The sequence below is a fragment of the Parambassis ranga genome, chromosome 19, assembly GCF_900634625.1.
Source record: "Parambassis ranga chromosome 19, fParRan2.1, whole genome shotgun sequence".
Classification (NCBI taxonomy): Eukaryota; Metazoa; Chordata; class Actinopteri; family Ambassidae; genus Parambassis; species Parambassis ranga.
Window position 1 is genome coordinate 19,736,813 of NC_041039.1, and position 11,253 is coordinate 19,748,065.

The window sequence follows — 11,253 nt, forward strand, 5'->3', positions numbered from 1 at the left end:
GACTGTGTGTCTCTTGCGTGTTTGTGCTTGTCCAGTGTTGTAAAGACATTTTTACAAACCACCCCCTTCCCCTGCCCCAGTGTGTCATGTCTCGCTGACTTGTTTCTCTTCATTGTGCTTCTCTGCTTATTTCTTAGCTGGAGACTGGATTTATGTGTATTTTTAGTGGGAACGCTCAGCTGTCTGAACTGGGCAGACATTTTTTTTCCAGCTGTGCTGCTGCAGTGGAAAATGGGCCGAACCAACGATTCACCTCACTTGATGATCAACTCTTAATGCCTGCATTTGACAAGCAATGTTCACTGGATTGTTTTCCTCCTGTTTGCTTCAGTATTTGGTGATCATCCATCCATTATCTGTTAACCCGCTTCGTCCTGGGGGGCAGGGGGGGCTAACCACGGGTGAGAGGTGTGGTAGACCCTGGACCACTCTGGACGGGTGGTTGGTAGACCCTGTACACCCTGGACGGGTGGTTGGTAGACCCTGTACACCCTGGACGGGTGGTTGGTAGACCCTGGACCACCCTGGACGGGTGGGTGGTAGACCCTGTACCACCCTGGACGGGTGGTAGACCCTGTACCACCCTGGACGGGTGGTACACCCTGGACGGGACGGGTGGTACACCCTGGACGGGTCAATTTCTAATCATTAGTGCCACATTTTTAAGATTCACCTAAAGCACTCCTCACAGTGATCTTTGACCTCTTACTACCAAATTACCAGTTTTTCCATGAGTCCATTTACAAAAGGACATGCAATAGATGTGTTCAAACAAGTCAATAATAATAATAATAATGTTCCCATTCATCTTGAAACAAAACCTGTTTAGCGAGGTGTTCAAGTACAACTGGACACGCCACAGCTCTGAGATGCTGCTATATGGCAGATAACTGCTGAAAAGCTCTGGATTCAGATTATATTTATGGAAAAAAGGTGGGTAAAAATCATGAAAAAGACTTCGCTCATTGTGTTAAAAGTAGCCACTGAGGCCCTTGATTATGAAATTCAGTCTGCAGTTTCATTGCAGAGATTATTACTCAATACTTTCCCACATGCTGATTTCCCCCAGAATTAGTAACAAAGAGCCTCAAAACACGTCAGGCAGGATTCTAAGAATGATGTGGGAGGACAAGCTGAAATGTCCTTAATTGTCTTTCACACCGTATTATCCCTGTAACACGGGTGCAGATGTGCCAGAGCTTTTTAAAAACATCCATCTTTTAGAATCAGAATCAGAATCATGTTTATTGCCATGTAAGTGAAGGGGGTTCACATTACTAGGAATTTGCCTTGGTGATTGGTGCATACAAAGAACATATAATAATTAACATGCAATAAGATAAAAACTAAGATAAAATTAAGTAAATAAACTAAAGTAAGGCTAAATTTACATGACAGACATGGCATAACAGACATACAATGAACAGAACATAAAATACTTGGCGGTATAGTATTGATCTTAATACTTCTTTTAGATCACTGTGAGAACATGTCACAGGTGCGTCACATTAAATAAAAAACACATTAGGATGTAAATGTTCCCGATGCTCAGATATAATGTTCTGAAAGTGATATCAAGTCTCCATGTAACGGATCCAAAGGTCTTCCACACATAACCAAGGTACACATTGGTTTTTTTTTCAACACTCAGTGGGGAGTGCTGTGCAACAGCGCCACCCAGTGTTCATACAGTACACCAGGAAATGCAAGAAAATAGCAATCGCTCATTGATTCCCTAAAAAAAAGGATAAACTCTCAGTATTTGGTAGTAATGTCATGAGTGTTACTCTTATTTTTCAATAATATCTCATCTTGTTTACAGTAGTGTTCCATTTTTGCAGCTCAGACCCTTGATGTTAGCTACAGTAGTATTGATCTTAATACTTCTTTGTATTCCTATAGACAAAAAATATTAACACAATAAAATATATGTGTGTAACAAAGTGAATTTCTATCACAGAGACATCGGAAAAGACAAAATGTTTTCTGTTTTCCGGTTTTCTAATGGAGAGTAGAATTTTCAAGGAGCAAGTGAACGCCACACTTGACACTTGTTGCTGTACGTCACGACGGACACTTCAGTTACCTGCTTTTTTTTAGCTAGCTTGATAAAACCATAGCATTGCTTCAAGTCTTAACTTCTTGTGTCGAACTACAACTTTAAAAAAATAATTATTTAAAGAATTACTACAATTGAAATTGTTAAGCAATGTTGTAAAACGTGTGGATGAACTCCGGCCAATGGGGCTCTCGATGCGGCATCTCCTCCCACAACGTCCCCTCCTCGGCAGTATGGCGGCCGTCCTGTAGACGTCTGGGTTTGTGTGCGCCGCTGTCACATGTAAGATTAAAGGTTTACAAGTGTAAACCATGTCGGCCGTACTGTCCCTGAGAAGTGCCCTGAGCAGACTGCCACCGAGTGTCGCCAGGCAGGTTGTCGGCTGCTGTTATCACACCGAGAGAGGCGTTTACGGGTACCGACCCAAGAAGCAGACCGACAGGGACCAGCAGCTGCAAAGCGACCGCATCGCTGCACTGAATCAAGGTCAGTATGGGGTTAAATTACAGTACTGACAATTAAGCATCACCTGATAACGTGGCTACGAGTCCTTCTCGATAATAACATGCACAGTAATGCGTGTTTGTGTCATTTTTTTATTTGTTCCTTAATTATATTGTGTGAGATTTCCACAGCACGTGTTGATTCGAAGGTGTTTGCAGAAGCCACTGAGGGTTAGTTGAGCTCACTCTGACAGCGACCTGTTGTTTCTGCTTCGTGCACAGAACATGGACTGGCCCGCCTGGTTGAGGCTTACAGAGCACATGGACACAAGGCTGCTAAAATTAACCCCTTAGAACCTCAACAACCTGTTGTTGACAGTGTCCCGGAGATACACATGCTGACCGGTGCCTTGACAGGACAACTCAACACCACAGGTGACTCAGAGCAGCAGATGGAAACCTGCAGAGGAACAGTTTGCACATCTTGTCATGAAATGCACAATGATGTCCGTTCACTGAGTTGTTTTTCCTGTAGGTCTGCCGCACTTTGGGAAGGCACAGGCTTCAGTGGAGGAGGTTCGGGCCTACCTGGAGGAGGCCTACTGTGGCCACCTGTCAGTGGAGACCAGCCAGCTGAGTAGTCTGGAGGAGAGAGAGTGGTTCGCTGACCGCTTTGAGGAGCTCAAGAGGCAGAACTTCTCCCCAGAGGAGAGGCGACACTTAGCCAAGATCATGCTGGAGTCCCAGGTTGGTTGGAGGAGAGATAGGCGGATAACATCACGCTTCTGTTTTTAATCTCTTCAAATGTTCTGTCACCACTTGTAGGAATTTGACCACTTTTTGGCCACCAAGTTTGCTACAGTGAAGCGTTATGGTGGAGAAGGAGCAGAGAGCATGATGGGATTTTTCTATGAGCTTTTCTACCAGGCGGCACACAGCGGGGTCACTGACATCGTTATTGGCATGCCTCACAGGGGCCGGCTCAACCTCCTGACAGGCCTGCTCAAGTTCCCGCCCGAGGTAGGACGGCAACGTGCTACCACAACTAATGACGCGCGTTTCAATCATGACCCTCGCAGACAGGATTGTTCATGTTGATTATCACAGTAAACAGGAGGTCATAGCCTGCTGCCATAGGGTAAACAAAGCCATTAGATTACATCTGACAGCACTGTTCCACTGTACCTTCCCTCTCCAGCTAATGTTCCGGAAGATGCGCGGGCTCAGTGAATTCCCCGACACCTCGCCCGCCATCGGTGATGTCCTTTCTCACCTCACCTCCTCGGTGGAGTTAAATATGGGAGCTGAACACCCTCTTCATGTCACTATGCTGCCCAACCCGTCTCACCTAGAGGCCATCAACCCTGTGGCTCAGGGCAAAACACGGGCCAGACAGCAGCTCAGGAAAGAAGGTGACTATTCACCTGAAGACAACGCGCAGCCAGGAGACCAGGTCATCTGTCTGCAGGTATCAATCCATCAATAAGCTTTATTTATCCAGCACCTTTCAGGCAGATTTTAAGTTGTGAGTTGCTGAAGTCGTCACAAGATGTAACAGTGACATTGTTTTCGTCTCCATAGATCCATGGTGATGGCTCCTTCACAGGTCAAGGGATTGTCCCCGAAACCTTGACCCTCTCTTGCCTCCCGCACTACAGAGTTGGTGGGAGCATCCACCTCATTGTGAACAACCAAGTCGGCTACACCACTCCGTCGGAGAGAGGGAGATCATCTTTGTACTGTAGCGATGTCGGTCGGTAAAAGGACTTTTAAATGATTTTATCTTAATGTTAATGGAGCTTTAACGTGATCATTATTATCATTTCTTGTCTCTGTCAGGTAAGATGGTGAACTGTGCCGTGATCCATGTGAATGGCGATGACGCTGAGGAGGTACTGCGTGCTGCTCGGCTGGCTGTGGAGTACCAGCGGCGTTTCAGGAAGGACGTCATCCTGGACCTGATCTGCTACCGACAGTGGGGCCACAACGAGCTCGATGAGCCTTTCTTCACCAATCCAGCCATGTACAAGATCATCAGGTCGGTTGACTTTTGTTTACTTTTTAACTTCAAATATTAGGGAAAAGTCAATGTTTACACCAGAGCTGTGTAGGTTCTTAGTGGTTTTTTTTATGACTGGTTGTTTAATTGGGCTCTTTGTCATGTTGCATGACGACTTTGGTGACAGGAAAGAAAAACCCTCACACTTTGCCCAGTGTTGTGTGTATCGGCAGCAGATCAGTGGAAGAGGGAGACTGACTAACTCCACCTGTGATCATCTGGAAACACACGGTGTCACATTTTTGGTTCCTTTCAGATCCCGTAAGAGCGTCCCAGACTCCTACTCCGACCTGCTGATATCAGAGAAGTTCATGACTGAGGCAGAACGTGATGAGATCAAATCCAAATATTACGGCATGCTCAACGAAAAGATGTCTAACATGACGCTATACAGTCCTCCGCCCACCAATCTCCAGGGCCGCTGGGGGGACCTTGTCGAACCCCAGGCCAAAGTCACCACCTGGGACACCGGCGTCCCTGTTCCTCTCCTGCAGTTTGTCGGAGCAAAATCTGTGGACATCCCTGAACACATCCAGCTGCACAGCCACCTTGGAAAGACTCACGTACAGGTGAGGCCATCATCTTCGTCAATTCTGTACAACGGTTGAAGTGGCAGCAGCTGATGGTCGGTTATTTCCCTTCAGGCTCGAATGCACAAGTTGGAAGAGGGAACCAAACTTGATTGGTCGACAGCAGAGGCCCTGGCTTTCGGCTCTCTCCTCTGCCAAGGTCTGTGTGTCAACAGAACAGTTCCATGAGAACAGACGTGAGTGTTATTGACATATAGAAATATGTTTAAAATTATTACTGCTGCAGGGTTCAACATTCGGATCAGTGGGCAGGACGTGGGGAGAGGCACGTTCAGTCAGAGACACGCCATGGTTGTGTGTCAGGACACTAATGACATGTACATCCCGCTGAACAACATCAGCCCTCAGCAGACAGGCTTCCTGGAGGTGAAACCATCAGTGTGAACGTGAAATGATATATTCAGATTGACGAGATGACTTCTGCTCATATTGTAATGTCTGCGTGTGTCCAGGTGTGTAACAGCCCGCTGTCTGAAGAGGCGGTGCTTGGATTTGAATACGGCATGAGCATCGCACAGCCGAAGCTTCTGCCCATCTGGGAGGCTCAGTTTGGAGACTTCTTCAATGGAGCACAGATCGTCTTCGACACCTTCATCACTGGAGGTAAACACTCATCAAAGATATCTCAACGAACTGTGATAATATTCTTCACACATCTGTTGTAAACGGCCACCTGTCACCAGGTGAAGCCAAGTGGCTGCTGCAGTGTGGGATGGTGATCCTGTTGCCTCATGGTTACGATGGAGCCGGACCGGAGCACTCCTCCTGCAGGATGGAGCGCTTCCTCCAGGTCTGTGACACAACAGTGCTGCACCTATGTCGTTCTGATGTGGTGACTGGTGGTGTCTAAAGATGTCGAGGGGGTTGGCACAGTGGTTAGAACTGTCACCACACACCAACAAGCTTCATTTATTTTTGTTTGCGGAGTAGGAGAAGATGCACATCTCGTCTGTGTGGGTTCTCCCTGGGTACTCTGGCTTCCACCCACATACCACATACCCACATTCACACACACTCTGTTAGCCTCATAAAACACTGTCAGCCTTTTCAGGGTGTAGCCCCTCCTCCTGCCCATCGACAACTGGCTCTCCCATGACCCTGTACAGGACGAAGTGGGTTCAAAATAATATTGCAATAATATTTAATCACATACAGCATCTATTTTAACAACTAAACAACTACATTCCAACCTGATAATGGTTGTAAGTGCTCCATTGCAGAGTGCATACATACAATAACATACCTGTTGCTTCAGCCGTCTGTAGTGAGTTTCTGTAACTGAACTGGTGGTTGTCAGTGTTTTATTCATGTTTTTTTACCATTCACCAAGCAATTACATGACTCATCATCAAACCAGTATCCTGAAACAGACTTCAAAGTGTACAATAGTTCTTCTTTTTTCCTCAGGTAAAGGCTGTACTTACGGGGCTAAAAGCAACTTCCAAGCACACAAACACGGAGATCTTCCCCTTGCCTGTCATGGTTTTATGACAGACCTGCATGTTCACCTCCTCCTAGTTCTTCAGCAGTTGTTTAATGATACACTAATAACTAGAAAGTTTGGGAAAAAAATGTTTTCACTCTTAAATTCTCCTGTAAGCAGAGTGAACCAAATGTGAGGTTGTGTTTAGATTTAGAGTTTTTGCTCCTTATAATAAGTATTTTATTCAGAAACGGTGCACACAGTGATGGTACAGGTAATTCATGGCAGCCTCCATGAGTGCAGAGGAAGTGCTTCAGACAGCGTGTTATTTAAAGGTTTAAAGGATCAATGGCAAATAAAGACATGATGCTGCTTAGTGGGGCAGAAGCAATCAGCAGACAAACCGTATCAGATTGAGGCCAGATCACTTCCTTGATACGAGACGCTCTGTAATTTTACTGAGAACTAAACGGAGGTTTTAAATACTCAAGAATGCGTCGTCACTGGCAGGTGATTCTACAGCTGGAATAAACAACTGGTGTCATGTTACACATCACCTGAGCTGTCAGCGTTTATCTTTTTTTGTCTCTCAGATGTGTAACAGTAATGAGGAGGGCGTGGATGGCGACAATGTGAACATGGCTGTGGTCAACCCCACCACACCCGCTCAGTACTTCCACCTGCTCAGAAGACAGATGATCCGAAACTTTCGCAAACCTCTCATTGTTGTCGGGCCCAAGACTCTGCTGCGGTTTTCTGTAAGTCCTGCTGATAAAGAAGAAGATCTCATTGACGGATAGTTCCATCGCAATGTTTGACTTCTGGTTTTTACCAGGGGGCGGTTTCAAGTCTAACCGAACTGGCACCGGGAACATCCTTCAGGCCTGTGTTAGGGGATGCTTCTGTCTCTGCAGAAAGGTACAGATTTCACAAGTTGTCCTTTATGATGCTTTAGTTATTCTAGTGTCTTATATTTACAAATGTGAAATCTGTCATTTTATAATCTGCTACAACCCAAAATGTACAGTATGTAACCCAGGTATTAAGCCTGGCCATGCTTTGCTGTTCCTCACAGTGTCCAGAAGGTGGTGCTGTGCTCAGGGAAGCATTACTACGCCCTGCTGAAGCAGAGGGAGACGTCAGCAGCCAACCAGAACACTGCGCTCGTTCGTGTGGAGGAGCTGTGTCCGTTCCCCCTGGCCGCTCTGCAGCAGGAGCTCAAAAAGTACCCCAATGCCAAAGGTAGTGCACCTTCTCTACCCCGAGCAAACACACGCTATAGTTCACTTTGTGGGAGTTTAGAACTACATACAGTGACACTATGTGGACCTTTTGTGTGCCCCAAACAAGCCAAGCCACCAAACACTGGTGCTGTTTGACTAAAACAATGAAGGAACCACAGAGTAAAGACCCCAAAAAGCAGCAAATACAGGATTATAAAGTAAATGTACGGCTGTAGTGTGTAACGTCTGTGGTCTCTCTGTGTTGTTCCTCTTTAAAAATGTTTCTCCCCTGTTTTGCATATGATTTTATTGGAATTTCCTTTTGCAGTAAATACTGCAGCCTGTGTGACTGATGCACCAGAGGCACGGCAAATTAGTTTTCTAGCACTTTTAATAGCACTAAGTAGGGTAGGGATGTCCCGATCAGGTTTTTTTGCCCTCGAGTCCGAGCCATTTGATTTTGAGTATCTGCCGATACTGAGTCCCGATCCGATACTTTCAAGATTCTCTATAAATGTGGCAAATAGCAAGTCACCTGAGCGCCACGCTAGGTGATTTCAGACGCGCAGCAGCTCATCGAGACCTCAAACCCAGGACCTCTCGCACCAAAACCAACTGTCATACCCCTACACTACAGGACACAGAGCCACCCTGCACAGAGGCGTTAACTTTGAGAGTCCTAATAAATATATATCCGAGTCCTGATCGGGAGGCAACATCCGATTCCGATCAAATCTGAAATCACGTAATCGGGCCCGATTTCCGATCACGTGATCGGATCGGGACATCCCTAACGTAGGGAAATACTGTGTATTAATACATCATAAATGGCACCAGAAAAATAAAAAACAAATAAAGTGAATGTTTCACACTAGTGCAGCCTGCTGAAAGTAAAGCGGTTCTTTTAGGTCTTTGCTCAGACACAAATCTGTGAGCTGCAGTTTTATGGTGGCGTGCTTGCGTTGTTAAAGTTTGGGGCGAGGTTGTTAAAATTTTCAAAGGTTGCATAAATCCAGGCAGGCAGCGCTCACTGTATAATACAAACATCTTGACAACTTTCACAGAGAAAAACTGTCAGTCTGCTTGTCACCACCCATAATTACTGTACTGGACATCTCACAGATCTGGCACCGGGAATACAGGTATACACTGGTATCTGACAACTTAGGCCCCGTTCGCACTGGAGAAAGTCATTCCAGCTAGAGTAGGATTGAGTCCAGACAGCCTTTAAGCTCTATGCGTTCAGACCTATTTTCAAATCTGGCTAGCACACACTTGTGTCTGCACTCAATCCGGCTTCATCCAGCGTGTTTGCTGTCCTCCAAACCACTAGGTGGCGCCTCGTAATATACAGAGTCCGTTCAGGCCGCGGTAGGACCGCGTGTGCGCATGCGTTGTGCGTTTTTTTTGTCCCGTGTCACGCCCCGTGAACTGGAAGTAGCACATCGCTAACCGGAAGTAGCATGTCGCTAGCCGGAGTCGCTCGCCACATTTGCGTTCACACCTGAGCCACATTTGAGCCAATCCGGCTAGATCCACCCACGAGAGGTGGATTTAGCCGGATTGAAATCAAACTGGATACAGCTGGATTCGAGGTGTTCACACAGGAAAAAAAACATCTGGATAGGCCCGAATCCCGCTTTAGCCAGATTTTTTTCCTCAGTGTGAACAGGGTATTAATTATGAACGTTGGAGGATAAATCTCCTAAAAACATGCAAATAAAAATGATTGAACTGACAATGCAATGAAAGACGCTGGCTCTTTATAGTCAAGAAAAGTCAATATAATCTTAATGTTTATCAAAATGCATCAGTTATTTACCAAGAAAATGATCGATGATTGGGTTTGTGCACCAGTCTGCTCTAATCATATAACATGTTATTAAAAATTAAAATGTTCTGTCAAGATTTACAGTTTATTAAAATAAGTTCTGCTCTTTGTTTGTTTTAACCAAACACAAAGTCGACATGTTTTACTTGTGAAACAAACTCTGAGAGTTCAGGATTTCACTTCAGCTCACTGGGACCTTGTTCCTTCTAAACTGACAGGAAAAGAGCAGTTTCACAGTTATCTGGAGTCGCTCTGCTGACAGGAAAAACCATCACTCCAACCAAAGGGGGGGTTGGCTTTTACATTAATATAATGCCTCTTCCCACAGAGTTTATCTGGAGTCAGGAGGAGCCTCAGAACATGGGTCCTTGGTCTTTTGTAGCTCCCCGGTTTGAGAAGCAGCTGGCCTGCAAGGTGAGTCTAAAAACCATCCATCCTACAGTAAAGTCACTGATAAACTCACCGTCTTTACAAACTCCTGTGTCCCTGCCAGCTGCGGTTAGTGAGCCGGCCTGCTCTGCCCGCCCCTGCTGTCGGCATCGGGACTCTTCACCACCAGCAGCAAGAAGCCATCCTCACCGCTACCTTCTCCTAAAAGTTTACCTAGATTGGTAACTTGGTACTACACTACTTTACACAGCAGATACACGGGACCTTTGGTTTTAAGAAAAGTTAGTCAATATTGTGAAAATCTGAGAAAAAGAACAGTGTTGATAATTTTAGTTGTAGTCTTATAGTCAGTTTAATTTGTCAAAGTGATTCCTGTCTGTTTATTCAACACATCTGTGCTCTGTGTGTGTTCAGAAGCGCCTGAACCGAGGCCTTAGAGACGATGTTTACAGGGTACCCACAGTCATGTCTGTCTCGTTTTTACCTTTGAGGTCTGCATTGTTTACCTGTACAGACCTGTACGGCATCAAACCTGCTTTCTGTTGCATGCAGAGGCGTTCATTGTTGAGAACAGCAAATATCAATATGAGAGCATTAACCTTGAAATATTTATATAAGAGTACTGGACTAACACTGCGTTTAAAATAGAGATGAACTCGTTCTGAACAAACAGGAAGTTGCTGTCTGATATTTTATTGTGCAAATTTGGATAAAGAAGCACTTAATCATTGTCATTATTTTAATTTGTTTAAACTCTTGACATGAAAGCATTACAGTAAGGGCTAAATGTAAATAAACCAGATCTGAATATTTTCAATAAATCTATTTTGTGCATTGCATCACATTCTTTTTTTTGTCTCACACTTTGACTTGTATAACCTTGATGAAGGTATCGCAGTGTCATATTAACAGGCTTTAGTGGGTAAACGCCTTCTTCAAAAATCATCTCACTGAGTATAAACTCATGTTGGATATTCTCAGGTTGCTTCCTCGTGTTTTGTCAAGTGCTCAAAACATGAGCCAGCACTGACCTAACTGCTGGAGAACGACTGAGATTGGTATCTAACTGTGCCAGCATCAGACCCCAAACAAGAAAAATAAAAGTGTGTGTGGATGAAGTGAACATAAGTGCAGAGTCTGCAGGCTGAAATAGCAGCTATCAAATCAGAACGACGTGAAGCATCGAAGGCATTACTTCTAAAGAAAGACCCCCACGCATGTTTTGAAAATGAGGC

The 11,253-nt window shown here is 45.1% G+C and overlaps 1 protein-coding gene across 1 annotated transcript; it reads left to right on the forward strand.

The window, feature by feature from the left end:
• The first annotated feature begins 2,100 nt into the window (after nucleotides 1-2,100).
• On the forward strand, nucleotides 2,101-10,857 carry dhtkd1 (dehydrogenase E1 and transketolase domain containing 1). The gene is made up of 17 exons (XM_028431985.1): nucleotides 2,101-2,545; nucleotides 2,785-2,937; nucleotides 3,038-3,249; nucleotides 3,328-3,522; nucleotides 3,701-3,970; nucleotides 4,084-4,255; nucleotides 4,342-4,540; nucleotides 4,818-5,130; nucleotides 5,206-5,290; nucleotides 5,378-5,517; nucleotides 5,604-5,754; nucleotides 5,835-5,941; nucleotides 7,168-7,332; nucleotides 7,410-7,492; nucleotides 7,650-7,816; nucleotides 9,957-10,042; nucleotides 10,122-10,857. The coding sequence occupies exons 1-17, from the start codon at nucleotides 2,371-2,373 to the stop codon at nucleotides 10,221-10,223; spliced, it is 2,775 nt and encodes a 924-aa protein (XP_028287786.1). The 5' UTR covers nucleotides 2,101-2,370; the 3' UTR covers nucleotides 10,224-10,857.
• The last annotated feature ends 396 nt before the right edge of the window (nucleotides 10,858-11,253 follow it).